Here is a 17,757-nt window from a genome sequence, read left to right on the forward strand (position 1 = left end):
CCTGTAACACAAAGTTTGAAATACCACATTGTCGAAGAGAGAAGATATTTTAAGTGCTCGCCTCACAAGTACTCCTTTTAACCAGCTTTTTATTTGCCACACTTACTGATTATGAAAACAGGTTTTGTGAACTTCACTACCAGCCATAAGCTTCGCTGCCAGTACACATCTGTGACTGTGCATCTTTTCACGTCTTGGTTCTGATAATGTTTTGATTAGCTAAGACGTATCTATGCTGGTTGTGATGATTATGATCAACACAACTCCCACGGAGATCTTTTGTAGTATTCTCTTGGTCATCTCTCACCCACATGTTGCCCACTCCAAGCATGGTATGTTGCTGTTTACTGTAATGTTCTCCCAGTGTACTGCACACCACCTTCTCTTTTACATTTCAATAAACAGAGCTTGAGACACAGTACTATCATTAAATAAGAGAAAAGAAGCAGTCACAGAAAATGCTGGTGGGTCTTTAATGCCCCTCGACTGAATTCCAGAAAGACAAAATATGTGGTTTACCTGTCTCAGAATACTACAGGTGGTGTTTCCTATCCACTCTGTATCATTTTTTGTTAGAACTGTGTGGCTTTATTATGATTGAGAGGGGTGATATTGTTGAAGATGAAAAATGCACAGTTAACAGTGAGACCCAAATGCATTTGTCACCATAAAAAGACCCCATACTGATTGATGAAGCCCCAACAGCTGGAAATGTAATGAAAAGAGATATGAAGATCTATATTTTTTGGCAAAGTGCACCTTTTTCACTCATTACGTTTGTGATTAATAAGACTACCTTGCAATAGAGAAAATGAGGTAGGTAACACAGATTGGATTCTTGAAGCATTATATCACGAGCATTTCAATTAAAGTATTTGTAATGGCACTGCTATATGTCTCTGAGACTGACAAACATGTTAACAGGTTCTTTTTAACCTGTTAACATGTTTGTTGAACTTAAACTTTCATCAAATGTGTGCTTTGATCAGCCACAGACTGATAAAAGCATCATGACAGTCACTCATGGATATAAAACAAAAAGCAAGCAAAAAATAAAAAAAGCAGATTGTTGCTGTAAATAATATAATAGGACGTGTGGAGGGATATTTTAAAAAACCCCATCCACTTCTGCACCATGATTCATTCTGCTTGACTCATTCAGCACACTTAGAGTTAAAGTATAGCTGCAGCATCTTACTGCAGTGTCTAAAGCATTTGGCTGATTGTTACAGTATACGCCAGGAAAAGAAGAGAAAGGGGGGGAAAAAACATCTCTCTCTAGTACTTATTTTTTTTCTTCCAAAAATCCTTTTTATTGCATTTATAACATTTGGCACAGTACAAATTCTTGGTGCTTTTACAAGATAAACCTGTAAAGATCAACACTGACCTTTTTTTTTTTTTCCCCGGATTTTGTTAAAGAAAGTCTTCTCTGTATAAATATTCTTTTTTCTTATCACTGCATTCTCTGTAGCATGGTGTAAAAATCACACAGAATGCCCTCTGTTAAAACAAGACTACCCTCATTTTTCAAAGTCAAGACAGCATCTTAAACAACTCATTATTTTAAATAGAAGTTACAAGTTAGAAAATAGTTTCAATTTCTTTTTAATATACGTTTCTCTATCACCAACCCATGGTAATTTTAGTTCGTCCATATATATATATTTATTTATAAGCATGTACAACAAGAAATCATCAGTCTTTTAAATTTTGCACTCTGTACAAAAGTATATCCTGTCCTTTTTTCGTTGTGCATTCTATTGCATGATTTTAAATGAGGAAAGGACAAGGGGCGTGTGAAAGAGGGGTGAGTGGGAGCTAGGAGACTGGGAAAAGGGGTGAGAGCCTTTTGGAGGGGCCTTTTTAAATCTGAGTCTCCTGTACCTTCTCCTTGTTGTGAGTTTTTACGACATAGGGCTCAGCCATTGCTGTGATGGCACTGGGCAAGGTTCGCGGCAAAGAGTTCCCAACATTGTTGTCTGTCCATTTAGCCCCATGGCCAGTCGGTTTATAGGTATTATATTTGGGCTTTAGAGTGCTGTAGTCCACCTTATGAGGGCTGTAGTCCAGTTTATGTGGACTATAATCCAGTTTAGGTCTCTGAGTTTGTGGACTGAAGTCAGACTTGAAGGCGCTGTAATCCACTTTTTGGGGGCTGAAGTCAGTCTTGAAGGCGCTGTAATCTGTTGTAGTCTTATGTGGGGTGTAGTGGTCCTTAGCTTTGTAGGTACTGTCTGTTTTAGATCTCTGGGCACTGTACTCTGTTTTGGATTTAGGCTGAGTGCTGTAGTCAGGTTTAAATGGGCTGTAATCAGGTTTAGGTCTTGGGTGCGTACCAAAATCAGGCTTGAATGGACTATATTCAGTTTTAGGTCTATGTTGTGTGTTGTAGTCTGATTTTAATGGGCTGTAGTCATGTTTAGGTTTCGGCTGAGTGCTATAGTCCCGTTTGAATGGACTGAAGTCGCTCTTCTGCCTGGGATGAGTGCTGTAATCTAGTTTGAATGGGCTGTAGTCTGATTTAGTTTTTGGATGAGTACCAAAGTCTGGCTTGAATGGGCTGTATTCTGCTTTAGGTTTGTGGGTGCTATATTCTGGTCTAAATGGGCTGCAGTCAGGCTTTGGTCTGTGAAGGCTAAAATCCGGCGTAGATTTGTGTGTGTTGTAATCTGTGATGGTTTTGTGGCTGCTAAAGTCCATATTTGGCTTATAAGTGGTATACTCAGCCTTCGGCTTGTGAAGTGTGAAATCAGGCTGGGGTTTGTATTCAGCCTTGGGTTTGTGAAAGCTGTAGTCAGTCTTGTGGCTGATAAAGTCCAATTTGTGTATGCTGTTATGGTCTCGGATTTCAGGCAATGTGAGAGCTGACTCTTGGGCTGCAGATGCTGGTGGTGGAAGGTCCTCCTCATCCACCTGAATAATCTCAACAGTGCGGGCAGCTGCCACGGTGCTCCTCTGCTGGTGGCGCTTTCTCAATTTGTAGAAGGCAATGAGCATGACAGCAGCCAATAGTGTCACTGCCACAAAGCAGCCTATTATGATCTTAGTAGTCTTCATCACTTCATCAAGGCTAGGCCCAGACTTGCCTGGCTTGTTAGTCGATTGAATTCCTGGCAACACAGATGGTTTAGCTGCCCCTGGTGGACTGTCAGTGTTTTGCAGCAGTACAGTTGGGGTGGAGATGAAGACTGGTTGAAAGACGGAAGGAGAGGCAGTTGTAGTTGTTGTCCCTAGGCCTACTCCTCCCCCAGCAACACCAGCGCCTGCAGCAGCTGCAGTGGTTGTTGTAGTTTTAGGTTTGGGCATCTCAGTGGTTGGCCCCAAGACCTCCACGGTCACTGTGGTAAAGTAACTTAAGTTGGATGTATTAAGCTCAGCTGCACTCACATTGAGGTAGGCCGAGGCATTAGAGTTCCCAGCTGCATTGGAGACCATGCAGGTATAGGTGCCTGTGTCTACTGCAAGGACATTTGAGAAATTAAGGGTACCATCATTGAGGACTGATATTCTTGGGTGACTAGAGGCATGTGTCAATATAGTGCCGTTGGGTAGGAGCCAGCGCACTGAAGACATTGGAGCTGTGCGGCATCGAAGCTCAGCCACTCGCCCTGCTGAGATGTTCAAGTCCCTTGGTGCATCAGCAATGAATGGTGCAGAACACTGGACTGCAGCACCCTCACCTCGGTCCACGTCCACTAGCTGTCGACCTCTCATACTCGCAGGTGAGTGACAACGTCCACAGCAAGTTGAATTAGTAGGGATGTACTCCCTTAGCCAGCGTGCTAACCATACAGCCTCACAACCACAGTTCCAAGGGTTATGGTGGAGGTGGAGCTCCACCAGGTACCTGAGCGGGGAGAACAAATCATGTGGCACAGCGCTCAGATTGTTATGGGCAAGATTAAGCTCCACCAGTGAAGATAGGTCATCGAAAGCATTGCGCTCTATTACTGTGATTTGAGAGTTCATCACCCATAGCTTTTTCAATGAGCGCAGACCTTTGAAAGAGCCTGGTTTTATCATTGGAAAGAGATTTTCAGAAATCTCTAGCTCCTCGAGGCCTTTGAGGGGACTTAGGTTTGGCATATCACCCCTTATGTTGCACATTCCCAGGTTGAGGTACTTGAGATTTTGTAGGCCCTCAAAAGCTCCTTCTGAGATGTACTCCAGTTTCCTTAACTCTCCCAGGTCCAGTCGCATGAGTGAGGGTACCCGGTTGAAGGCATAGGAAGGAATACTTTCAATGGGGTTGTTCCTCAACCACAGTTCTCTTAGTTTGGATAGGTATTCAAAGGCCCCACTGGGCACCACCGTCAACCGGTTGTCAAACAGCTCCAGTGTGTTGAGGCTGGTGAGTCCATTAAACGCGCCCACTTCAATCTGCCGAATGGCATTTCGCCCAAGCTGGAGCACCTCAAGGTGGTGCAGATGGCGGAAGGAGTCAGCCTGCACCGCCTCAATGGCGTTTTCCATTAGATTGAGGTGTCGCGTGTTGGCAGGAATCCCAGGGGGGACACGGGTGAGGCCACGACGGGTGCAAACCACTTTCCCCTGCTGATTACTACAAGAACACTGCGGTGGACAGCCCTGGGGTCCTTGAGACACCGCCGCCCCCGCCAAGGCCAGGGAGGCGCTGCTCCACGCTCGCACCATCAGGAAGACTACACAGAGCAGGGCGGCTTTCCTGGCACGATGCACAGCTACCCGCCCCAGGAGACTCATGATGTGGCACGTTCATAATTCAGCATCATCTGGGGGGGAGGATGGGGATGTTTGGGGCTGGTGATTTGGGGGTGTGGGGGCAAGGAAAGCAGCTGGTTGGCTAGCAGTATTGTTTATGGGGCCAAAGTAATAAGGTTAAGGGAACTTATGTGGGCAAGGGGAGAGCAAGGGTTTAGGTGGTTGCTAAGGAGCAAGAGGACTCGACCTGTCCTCAGTTAAGGGGTGGTTTTATTTCCATGAACTGTGCTCAGGGGCAGAAAGAAATGGGAAGGTGGAGAAGACTGGCTTTTCTGAAATATGTGTATGAGAAGAACATGATGGCAAATTAAGCAACCAAAAACCGTATTACAAGACAGAGGGGAGGGTAGGGTGTTACAAATTGATGCAGAGAGGGTTTGAAACACTAGACACCTACCTCAAGTTATTATTACAGGTCCTTGAACTGAGATATATAGCTTCCCTCCTTTTTGCAATCAGAAAGAGCTGATGTATTCGCATCAGATGTATTTATATCCAAGAGCAGCAAAGAAAACCTTTTATGTTTGCCCTGTCAAAACGGGCATCAGTGCCAAAGAGCTTAAACAAGATGAGCCCTTTTGTAAATCCATACATCCAAAGAGAAAGGTTCGAAGGCCCTTTGTGAATGTTTTTCTTCCTTTACGTGCCGATTACCAAGAAAAAAAAAGGAGGGGGGAAAAGACTGTAGCTAGGAATCCAGTCAGGCTCCCAAAGCAGCAGTGCTCCCTTGCTCGCTCTTCGCTGTCGGCTCCTCTTCTCTTGCTTGTCCTTGGAATCCGACAGTTGATCCCCCCGTTAAACACCTTAGCCAGGTCTCCATAGTCCAGGCAACCACAGAGATGCACACACACTATTGTTTTTTGTTTTGTGCAATAAAACCCAAGGCAGGAAACAACAAAAGGAGGGAGGGAGGTAGAAGGGATTACAATTAGAGAAGGATAAAAAAAAAAAAAAATCCAGTCCTTTCCAGTGTTCTATGTTTTTTGTTTGTAGTGGAAAGGAGGGGTTAAAAAAAAAAAAAAAACGGAAAAAAACCAGACCTCCTCTGTATTCCTCTTTTCACTTTTTAGTAGTCAATCAGTTGGTCGGTTGGTCAGTCTGACAGCCCTTCTCCCTCTCTTGCACTCTTTTCTTTGCTCCCCTTTTCAACGCAGTGTCATGTCCACTTGATTCTTCTTTATTTTATTTTATTTTTTTTTCCCCTTTCCTCCTGGGGAGCTCTTGGCAGCGGTTGAAAAGGCTAGGCGACACACACAGCCTTCATTAGCTTCTTTCTCCTCTTAACTAGCCACATGCTCCAGCCTCAGCAGCCGCGGTGGCGACAGCAGCAATTGCGAACGCACACACACCATCCCCACGAAGCACACAGCGGCAGTAGCGAGCGCACACACAGCAGCAGCTGCAGCCTGCCTCCCGTGCACTTCCCAATAATCCGTCAGTTTCTTCAGAGGGGGAGTGGGGTGGGGGATGGAAGGGGGTGCTGGGAGGAGTGGGGGTATTGTAGCTGGGTTGATCGAGGTGGGTTAGAGGGAGGAGGGATGGCGCGCAGTTTCTCCTTCCTCTCTCCGGCTTGTTTCTTTTTTCTTCTTGTTTCCAGTTCTTTTTTCTCTTTTTTTTTCTCCCCCTCCTTTTCTTGTGGTGATCAGCACCCCCTCGCTAATGCAGCGTCCAACTGGGAGAGGAGCAAGGCAGAGAAGGCAAGCGCTGGGCAAGCGCGGCTTACAGGCGTGACGTTAACAGCAGCGTCGATGTGGAAAGGATCCGTTGTAGCAGCGAAAGAGAGAGCGTGCACCGTCTCTCTATCTCCCACTCTCTCTCTCTCTTTCTCTCACACACACCCTCTCTTGCTCTCTCTCACACCCTCTTTCTCTCCCTGCCTCCCTCACGCTCTCTGCAGTGTCCTGAGGTATTTGGGTGAGCTCAAAGCACTCAGACCTTTTTAGAGATCTACCTCTTCAAAAACCAGTTTGCTCCTGCTGTCCTTCGCTCTCCTTTTTTTTTTTTTTGTTTTTTTTTTTAATGCTCATAGTCTCTTGTTCTGTGGCTTTCTGGGGCTTTTGTGGCTTAGGGGAATGGACAGGCTGTCCAAGCACAAGTCAGAGATGGACAGTGGCATCCCCACAGCAACCATATTTTAACCCCCTCGTGCCCAGCAGTACTCCAACCATTCCAACGACTCTGGCAAAGCTTTCCAGTTTTGCTTTGGTGGTAAGAAAAGGCTGATGGGTCACCGCTTCTCTCACTTTCTGGCTTCCTCTCTTTTATCATGCGCTCTCTCTCTTTCTTTTCTCAGCCCCCTCACTCTTTATCTTTGTTTTCCTTTCACTTGAGCTCTCTTTGCTCTCACTCTTTTTGCCTCGTCCTTTCGTGGAAAATAGAGGAACATGAATGGACTGCTGACGCATCCTGCTTGGAGCGGTGCTTGGGTTTGATGCAGTGTGTTATGTGCATTAACTCCCTCCACCCACTCCACCCTCACCCTCCTCACTATCTTTCCCACTTTGCTCACTCCTGGTCTGCCATTGTGTCACTCTTCTGGCTGGCTATTTCTTTACATGAAGCCTCTTAGAAGTTCACGTTTACACAACTTCTTTGGTCACCAAATTCCATCTTTAGTTTTATTTCACAGGTTGGAATGAAGTATAATCCCATTTCTTGCTTCAGCTCCAGGAAATCAAAAGTTTACTTTCTTAAATCCATAATCAGATACTTTTACTCAACTCGGGACTGCAGTAGGACTTCAGAAGTGACTCTAAAATCAAAGAATTTCTTTAAAAGAATACTGGAAAATAAATACTGCAAAGTGAAGTGCATTATTATTATTGTATATAATGGAGACTCTCCATCCTCTTCCACGTCATATGTCTTTGAAGGTAGTTAGAGCACTTTAAACAGGCAGGCCTTAACCCTCAATTTGAGCACAAACTGTCGCTCCGGAAAGCGCACAGCCATAAAGGTCATGTTAAAGGAGGCACAATAGAGAAAACAAGACAAGCTTCCTGATGGAAGTGGGAGAGGTAGAACGAATGAAGCCGACTGTCCCGTAACCCTCTACCTCAAATGATTTGCACCAGCCTCATGCCCATTAAACAAGGTAGCAGTGTGGGTAATTTATGCTTGGTAAAGCTAGCTGTGACACGACTGCTAGGTGTGTGCATTCGTGTCCAAGGTAGAGAGTAAGCGTGTGAAAAAAGAGACAAAAAGAGGGAGGAGGGAAGGCACACGAGCTAGAAAAGGTCACACTGCCTGTAGTGCAGTACGTTATTCCCACTGGCACACGAGTATAGAGCCAACTCCTATATTATACACACACAGACTTTCTCCTTGACTTCACTGCGGTTGAATATGAACAGGCTTCAATGAAGCACATGTAACAGCGAGGTGGCAGCCACAGGAGTATAGGGGAGATTTTCCAGTATTATGAAAGAAAAGCTATTTCGTCTCCTTTCCTCTGGGATTGCATAGCATCGCAGGCCTGCAGAGCATGATATCGCAGGTGTACTGCAGCTTCTTTAGTGCATTCTCCAAGCAACTGATAATGTGAGATAATGCACTTGCATTTAAACAAGCATCCTGGAACAGTAAGCTGCACATGGAAGCTCGCAGATGTGATTTTTAGGTACAGAAGTCACATTTACTACTGTGTGCATGAGGGCACTCCTTTGTTTGTGTCGGGTGCTGCCTCTGCACTGTTCTTTAAGTGTGGTGTGCCACCGTTTCATGAGCAAGTGACCCAAAATGGGTTCAGGTTGCGTTTTACCCACCCAGGACAGTACTTCTTGGACTAATGTCTAACCAAAATCATCCACTGACCCGTAGAATGACCACCACTGCAAGGGCAGCTCTTGCCTCTTGGCCCTTATCCTGTCCATTTCTCTCTTAGCTGTCTTTTTTTTTTTTTTTTTAAATTCTTGCTCAATTTTTGTCTTTCTGTGGATATGCTGCTTTCACAGTACTGATGGAGCCTGGGTCATGCCCTGCCAAATTCTGTAATGCTCCACTGACCAAAAGCGGACAGCCTTTTGCGTTATAGTTTGATTCTGCCCCAGAATGGCCAAAACAGCCTGATAGCCGGCCAAGCTCTGCAATCACTGCAAGGTTTTCCCCAAGTTTAGCGCACATGACATTCTTTGTCAAAAAAAAAAAAAAAAAAAAAAAAAAAATGTATTTTTCTCAAGCTAAATCGAGTTTAGTAGTACTTGAGTAGTACTTGAATCTAAATCAGTTGTTTGGTGGTGCAAGCCAATGTTGAAATTAGAAAAACTCTTCGTTTTTTTTTTTTCCAGTTCAGATTATGCCAGGATATCCATGGTGGATAGTAGCTAACATCCAGGTCATATAGTGGTCTCATATGTTCACAGTTTAGCATGCACTGTCTTGACAAGATGGGTGTTGTCAGGCCTCACCTTCCGGACTTGCCGAACGATTACATTTTGATGAGCTGTCAGATACGTGGGACCTTCACGCTGTCATGCCAGGCCCAATCGCCTAGTGTGCGACCCCTGCCCTAACTGCTTTGCACAAAGCTCGATGGAGCCAAGCGCTGCACCAGGCCAGGAGGGCACTGGTTGTAGTTTAGGGTGCTGCACGACCTACTTTGGTGCAGTTTGTCCGCCAGCATATTCAAGGGGTATATGTAATCAGTACAGAACCCATCCCCTGGGGTTAGTGCTAGCAAATCTGGGCTACGGCCAGTCACATGTAGGTCGGCAGCCTGTCTGTTAGAGTGTGTGTGTGTGTGTGTGTGTGTGTGTGTGTGTGTGTGTGTGTGTGTGTGTGTGTGTGTGTGTGTGTGTGTGTGTGAACCCTGTTTGGATGAATGACCTGCAGTATGGTATAGCAACAATCACAATGGGATTAAAGGTTGAGTGATAGCTCTAATGACAATAGCATTGCCTGTGTCATTTCTGGGATCAACAATTTACAGCCCTTTGTAATCCACATATGTTTTTCTGTCAGCATGTGTAAGTTTCTCAAGGAGACAAGGGGGACACTGTTTTTACAATTTGCTTTGTGCTTGAGAGCTATTATAAATTTTATTCATTTATCTCTCTGTGTTTATGAATGGCCATGTCCTCTGAGTATTGAGTAATGTCCCAGTGATCTATATCATAGTAGTGACCACCCTAACGTAATATTAGTTTTAAGTCAGTTTATTCTAGGCCATCATCCTGTACCTTAGTATGTGCTCATAAGGACACCCTAAACTCTGTGATGCTGACCTTGAGATAAAGGCCCTATTATTGGGCAGTTTGTTTTCCATTTTCATTTCAATTTCTAGGAATTAATTCTGCTGGAGATTACGTGCAATACACTTGCACTCTCTCTCTCTCACACACACACATGCAGTGCTATCAGTGTCCCAGTGAAGGCTTAAACTGCTTGGTGGGGATTTTTTTTTCAGTTTATCGGTTTTCTCATCACAAAGAGACACACACAAATCATATGCCAGCGTATCAAGAGATTATAATAGGCAGTAGGGTTTATTAGTGGCTTCCGCTTCCATCTGTTCAGGTTGTTGTTTCATCGCAGTACCTGATCTGTCTTGCTAATTTGCTTTCACTGACCTTGTGTGGCCTCCAATCAATACAGCATAGGAATATTGATCACCTTGTGCTGTATCCCACATATTAACACTGTTGCATTTTCATGGAATATGGTTTGGTGGCATATTTCTTTGAAACGGTTTAAGCAGGCAGGGAACTTAATCAAGCAAAGAAAAATGGTTGAACATTTTTGGGGGGTTTTTCTTCTTTTTTTTTATTAGTAACTATTTTGCTTTCACTTTAAGACATTAGTCTTTTACTGTTTTTGACTTTTCTGTCTACTTTTAATCACTCTTTTCTTCCTACTTGTCCTTCTTCTCATTTGCTTTGTTACTTTTGACACTGCTTTTGTTCTTTTTATGTTTCCTGGAAGTCTTATTTCTCCCTGTTTTGCTTTTGCTCTCACTCTCCTACTCTAAATGAATACAGTTTACACTTTTTCACGACTGGTATTTGCAGGCTTGGCTCACATTAATTGTGTTTGCTCATTCATTTTATGCTCTATATGTGTCTCTGACATTGTGGGTGCTCTCTCAAGCGAGGGCAATATCAGGTCATAGCAACTGAAGGCACAGAGTAAAAGATGGGCTTTTTTTTATGATCCAGTGTTTTTCAGCATTTGAGCTTTGCTAGCAGCCATTGTCTCCAGACTAATGGGCTTCATTATGGTTAGCTGTGTTCGTACTGGCTGCCAGAGCAGGGATTAGCTGTAGTGCTGTGTTAGCTGGAAGCAGAAGAGAAGATGTTGTTAGGTTAGCGCTGGTAACCCAATCAGCGTGAGCCAAGATAGCTATAGGATAGATAGCAGGAGATGCTTCATGCACATTTGGATAAAACTGTTGAACCTTTTTAATTTTGATTTTTCATTTCATTTTAAAGCCATATTCACTCAGAATAGAATTTTTAATTAAGTGCTAATTATAAATACTGATATTCAGTATTAAACTCGACTTAGTATAATGTGCCAAGCGTGAGCTAAAATGCCCTTGGTTCCCCATGTTTTCCTCACCATATGCTAATGCCCTCCATGACCCGCCTTGGCCACGTCATTAGTCAGCTGGCCCCATTAGGATTCATAGAGCATCCCTGTATGCGCGTTCATCACAATGTTGCCTTGCCAACTGCCAGGTGAAGGAAATTGATTTCTCTGAGCAATGTGAAGGTAAAAAACATACTAATTCACCACAGAGAGATGAGCTTAATATCCTATAATATTTTACTTCTAAAGACCCTGAGATCCACCTCCTTCTCCTCCATTACTTAGGTCAAAACAGAATCCCTGACTTGTAAGATGTTATTGTGAAACATTACATTCTCCTATTTTGGATTTTGACTTGTTGTTCATTACCATCATTTTGGTTTTAAAATCAAATTGGAGCTATACCAGGAATTATGCACTTTATTTATAGCATGTAACATAATCAAAATCTCATAGTTTGCCTCTCTATATGATCGCAATAAATCCCTACTAACATTTAATGTGATCTTGAACCACTATGCCATCATTTGAGTCATACTTTATTAAAATTTCGTCTCCAATTACAAAGTAGCTGCATTTGTTTTTCTGTGGTGCCCCTCTTCTTAAAATAATAGTAGCTGCAGCTGTCTTTGATGTTGCTCTACGACAGGGGTAATCACAAGGATCTGTGTAGCGCTTTGTCTAAGGGAGAATTACAGGCAGTTTATGTTCACCATTGTCATCATACTGCACAGCATCATACCCCAAAACAAACTCACCACTGTCACCTTCTCATTTTTTTGCCAATTTTTGTAATCTTACATGTGCAGTGTAGCTGGCCGGGGTCAGGGTGGAGGCACAAGTGTGCAAGCAGGTCAGTCTCTGTAGGCGTCTTCATGATACATCAATGCCAGAAGCACAGGTAGCCCTTCATGGTGCAGAGGGAATTTTGATGCAAGACTCGGGTAAGATCAGTTCTGCAGAAAACTTGGGAAAAACTTCCACGGTCACTCTTTTTGACTCCCTGTTTCAGTGGTGAAGCAGTGGTTTTTCTGAGGAGGAGGAACAGCACGTATCATTTGCAAGGCGGCTGCAGTGTGCTTCAAGCGGATGATGTGGACACGGTGCCGTGATGATCATAACAATTGGTTTTATTTGTACTAAAGTCTGTTACAGCACAGACCCAGTGATGGCAAAAAACCCCCAACAAGTTTTCATTTATGCAGCAGATAAAAGGCGTCCATGTTGAGGCCAGTATTCCTTTTTCCCCCAATAGTTTTCCAGTTCTGTGTTTGTGTTTACAAACCTTTTCATTTTGCCCCACACCAGTTATCTTGGTACAGACTACACATGATATTGAAGGCTGCTTTTCAGTGGCTTTCCAGCGATGGAAAGCAGATGATAGGTAGGGAGGGAGTAAACACAGTCTGTTTCTAATATGCGTCCAATTTGGATTTCATTACCGATAGTTGCCATTCTACTTTATCTGTGTTCAAATGAACCCTGATCTCCCATGTGAACATAATGAGAATCAGACACTTTATATATTTAAGTATACTTTAAGGTGCTCTGAGGTCATTGTTGTGAGGGAGTCATTTTACTTGTAGAAAAGAAAAGTGGTATGTTAGAATGAGTGTGTGTACAGGAGATGATTTTTGTGTGTTTTCTTGAATGTTGACAACTCGCCACCAAGCCAAGTTTTTTTCCCGTGGAGCATTCTGTCTCTCTACCCTCTTTTTTTTTTTTTTTTTTCCTTTGCATTTTTTTCCCTTGGTACGGAGGATTTGAGAAGCCTAGCTAAGTGTGTCTAATCTATGAGTGCATCCAGCACAGCATCAAATGTTTGGTGTACCTGCGGCATCCAACAATGCAATACTTAAGCAGCTGTTTGCCCAAGCAGGTTGGAGACAATGCTGGATGGGAAGGGCTGAAAATTGAGAAAGGGACACCTGAGTGGACGTTAACATTATTGCTAAATGACCGTGGAAGCATTAGAAAGAAAAAGTAATGAGAGGAAAAGCAAATATTTGGGATAAAAGAAAGAATGCTGGGGAAAAAATGGAAAGGAATATTGTTTCAAGGAAAAACCACCTCCAGCTCATACACACTGTACAAATGGACTTAGTCCCATCTAAACTCCCGTTCCCATGGCATTGCTTAAATTTGTTTTCTCTTGCAATGCAATCAGGGACTTCCACCAGAGGTAAGCTGGGGTGGTGGTGGTGGTGGTGAGGGGTCTTGGCTATGAAAATAGGGAGGGAGGAAGCATCAGGCAGCACTTTCTAAATTGAAGTCAATAACACAACAGTCAGTTCTGTCAGAGCCGGGTCCTCCCACACAGTCCACTTACAGCCAGTAAGTAGAGCTGAGGGTAGGATGTCAATTTGAGTGCTTGAAATTACCACAACCCATGGCAACATGTGTTTATATAGGTAAAAGCAAGTGAGGAAATATTGGTATGCACGTCAGAAATTTGATGTCCAAGAAAACAAAATCTCAATCTCCCACTCAGGTTTGACATTTTTTCAACAGTACTTGAATTTTAAGTAGCGTTGTGGTCTAGAGTAAGAAGAAAATCTATAGAACTTGGAAACATTGGGATAAATTAACAAGCTCAACCAAATGCTCAAGCCTTCTACACGCAAATGATTTCACTCTACATCTGGCCCTCGTACGAAATCTTGCTAATGCAGCCATATTTGAGACACATGCACACGCAGCTTTAATTTGCCTTTAATCCCTTTTCACATGTTAGCACTTCTACATAGCTTTAGGGGATTAAAACGGGTATGGCTAGCTTTCCCTCAGCATGTGTAGGAAAGCGAAATGGGTGACTGGTAAATGGTAGACATCTGGCTGACATGACATGCCAGTGTGTCGATGCAAGTGTGCTAAGCTTACATGCTTATGAATCTGATGACGGCGACGTAATGTTACTGACATATTTGCACAGCATGGAACGAGCACGATTTGTTTGGGAGCTAGCACTTTTTGTTCACTTTTGCTGAGCCGAACGCTAAAAAAGAGTCGGTTAACAGCAGTTTTAATGCCCTGTGTTCCCAGTAGTGTGCTGAAGTGCATATGCGTGTTTTGCAGGCCAATTTTCAGTTTCTGGTATGTCAGAATTTTAAGTGCCTGCATATAAATACTGCTTGTTTGAGGGTTATTTTATTTTATTGTATCCTTGTGTGACAGAATGCGTTGTTAGCTAAAGGTTATCCGTGTGGTGGATTCTGTCTCAAACACAATCACATGCAGTGATGCAATGAGATGTTTAAATTTTGCATGATAGCGGGGGAATAGTCTTACTTGAAGAGTGAGGCTTTCTTTAACCATGGGGATTTTGACTTTTTAAGCATGCTGAGAATTGCCTTTGCATGTTACCATTGCACATGTAAACCTGTCATGCTTACTATGTCATACTAGCGTGCATCCCAATATCTCATGCTTTTGCCTCTTGTTGTTCTTGGGTGGGTTTTTTTGTTTTGTTTTGTTTTTTAAACATCCAGATATATTATAGATCCATGTTGTATACGGGCCACTGCCTACTAGTCTCCTTACCAGCTTGCTTTCTGTCTGCTCTGTCAGGCCTTTGAATGATAGCATCAGTCTAGGTCACTTACACCCTGGTTGTGTTTATTGGTGTGTGGCCCTGTTATTTTTTTTATTTTTTTCCCCTCCCCAACACACACCCCCACACACGTTCATGCGCACACTCTCACACTAACATAGAGGACTGGTTTGACACATGGATGAACAGTGGTAATTTCCCAAGGCAGACATTGATTTAACTTTAATTTTGCCGTCTCTCTTTGTTTGACATCTTGCTGAAAGTTATCGTTTTAAATTGAAATAATTTACCTTTTCCCAAGCAGGCCATTTTCTATTATTTTAATTTACTGTATAATTTTAATAAATGAAAGATCTGAATTTCATATAGTGATAAGGGCAAAAACAAATTGTAGTGATTAGAAATGCTACAGGGGTTCTCAGTAAGTTTCTGCTTTTGAGACGCATGATGTAATTTTCGCCATAAAGGAACACGTGCACAGCCACTGACCTCTCTTACATCTAACTGGCTATAAAATGTTAACTCAGATGTATGCATGCAAGTTTTAAATGAGGGGCCTGCAGATGTTTTTTTTCACACATGGCTTTGCTGACACTCTAACTGCTCTAGTTTCCCGACACTTTTCTGCCATCCATTAGTTTGCTGCTCAGCTTTACTCAGGAAAAAATTACTGAGGGAGGAAGAAAAAGGAGAGTCGAAAAGTACGAGTTGTCACCAACCAGAAACGGGAGATGGAAGCGTGTAAATATAATAATAACCACTGCAGCCAAAAAGAGTGCCTGACAAGCCCAGTTGTAAGTAAGCTATTAAGACTCGACTGTATACTGTGTTCGTGTTTTCCTCCGAAACAATAAGTTCCGTTGGAGCAGCCTTTCAACGCCTCTCTGGCTAGCAAAGTTGACCCAGACAACAAAGTAAAGCTAGTTTTCGGCTACGAGACCGACACAGAACCCGATGTATTAGCCAGAGGTCCCTTTACTACGGTTCGGAGCCACAGACCTGTTTTATATATGCGTGGAAAAGTGCAGCCTTACCTAATGTCCACCCTACTGCTACTCATATTATATTAAGATTTAAAAATCTAGTTAGTATTGGTATGTCGAATAACCTTCAGTAATAGTAATAAATTACACAGCAATAGTACATTTATGTAGTTGTAAAAAGCATGATAATATATTAAGTAGTCCGAAGTATTCAGAATACGTTACTCTCATTGAGTAACGTAACGGAATACGTTACAAAATACATTTTGGGGCATGTATTCTGTAATCTGTAGTGGAATACATTTTAAAAGTAACCATCCCAACACTGCTTGTGACTCTATGACACTGTAGAATGGTAGTTGGGTGTCTGCTTTTGCCTCTGGCCGCATTGTTGAAATTGAATTTGAAGAGTATGTGCACTACTGTCTGTTTTGAATCAAGTGTTATCCATCCTGTTTGGAAGCATAATTGTAATATCACACACCTGGTGGTGTTAAAAGCACTTCTGCTGGAAATGGTACCTTGTAAGCCAAGTGTTTCAAAGTGCATAATTGTGTGCTGTTCGTATTGTTTTCTGTAGAGTTTAATAGATTTTACTATAAATAATGGATTTTTTTTTTTTTAACATAGAGTTACAGTCAGAAGTTTACATACACTCATCATGGACATGGATGTGATGGTAATTTTCAGCTTTTAATCACTTCTTTGAACTGTTGTTCTTCCAGGGTGAAATGACAGTACAGCATACATTTTTATGGAATTACAAGTTGAAATTTGTTTTCAAACCAGCTACTGTGCAATAAACAAGTATCGAAATAAAACGTAACTATTTCCTTTTTTATAAATTTTTCTGAGTCACTTAACGTTTTATGCTGCTTCTTTTAGCAGTGTCACTATTGCAGTCTTGTTAGGCAGTGATAAAGGGAATGGTGAGTGAGGAGGAAACTGAAAACTTTGACCTTTAAACTCTCTTGTCATGTGTGACCGGTTGGCTTCATCTCTGCTTTACTGCTGGCAGTTCTTTCTCTCAGTCAGTCACAGTCCAAAACATGTTAGCCTTCTTTTCTCCATTGTCTCCTCATAATAGAGGTGTTTAGAGGCCCTGTATTATTGTAGACACTTTATGTCCCTCCTTTCCCCTGAATAGCAGTTTAAAAAAAAAATGAGGAAAGTGATGATTGGACAAAAGTCACAGCACAAAAAAATGATGTCAAACTGAAACTTACTTTAAATATTAAGAATCACTGGTAGAAGCTAAATTGCCTTTCTGTGGATATAGTTGCTGTATTTGCATAGTTCCCTATGCAGTGTGTTCAGGAGTGCAGGTGGTAAGTAGTTGTAATGGGTTCAAACTCAAATTGGCAATTTAACAAAAAAAAAAAAATGCACTGTTGTCCAAGAATCTGTGCTTTTCCAAGTATGGCCCGAATATTTACTGTATGTGCTTGCTCAATATGAGTAAAATTACTACCATGAGTCAACCTAACCTTCCATTTAGCTGATCTCTCGGAGTACCATGTACCTAAAGGTGAATCTGCTAATGAAGTCCAGGTGCAAGGGTGGCTCTTAACTCATTTATTTGACACACGCTGATTAGATAAACTCCTGTGTGCAGGGTACTAGTCAGACTGGTCAAGCCGCGCAGCTGAAGATGGAAAATTGAGAACAAATTATATTTGCCAATGAATCATCGTTTGCAGGCCAGCAACAGACTAACTGCATGGCTCATAAGTAAGCATGACTTGATTCAATCTGTCCCACCCCCTCCATCTTGCGCTCACACACAATCACACACCAACACCCACCTCAATTCCCCATCTAATTTGTTTGATCGTCACTTGCCATTTATGTGATTGAATATGCGGCGAGGTTGAATTGGATTGCCAAAACTGACGGACGATTATGCAATGATTTGTCTCAAGAGGTGCTTTCTTTTATGCTGCTGAATGGGGTCAT

General features: G+C 42.7%; 2 protein-coding genes across 3 annotated transcripts in view; one reads left to right on the forward strand and one right to left on the reverse strand.

Annotated features, from left to right (window-relative positions):
- The window catches only part of snd1 (staphylococcal nuclease and tudor domain containing 1), a 171,731-nt gene that overhangs the window by 78,286 nt on the left and 75,688 nt on the right, over positions 1–17,757 (forward strand). The window lies entirely within an intron of this gene.
- lrrc4.1 (leucine rich repeat containing 4.1) lies at positions 1,317–5,723 on the reverse strand. Its single transcript, XM_031758710.2, has one exon. The coding sequence runs from the start codon at positions 4,723–4,725 to the stop codon at positions 1,867–1,869; it is 2,859 nt and encodes a 952-aa protein (XP_031614570.1). The 5' UTR covers positions 4,726–5,723; the 3' UTR covers positions 1,317–1,866.

This window comes from Oreochromis aureus, linkage group 17, assembly GCF_013358895.1.
Source record: "Oreochromis aureus strain Israel breed Guangdong linkage group 17, ZZ_aureus, whole genome shotgun sequence".
Taxonomy (NCBI): domain Eukaryota; kingdom Metazoa; phylum Chordata; class Actinopteri; order Cichliformes; family Cichlidae; genus Oreochromis; species Oreochromis aureus.

Bases quoted from the DNA above. Each gene is read 5' to 3' on its own strand.
- lrrc4.1 (XM_031758710.2), bottom strand. From the start codon at position 4,725: ATGAGTCTCCTGGGGCGGGTAGCTGTGCATCGTGCCAGGAAAGCCGCC.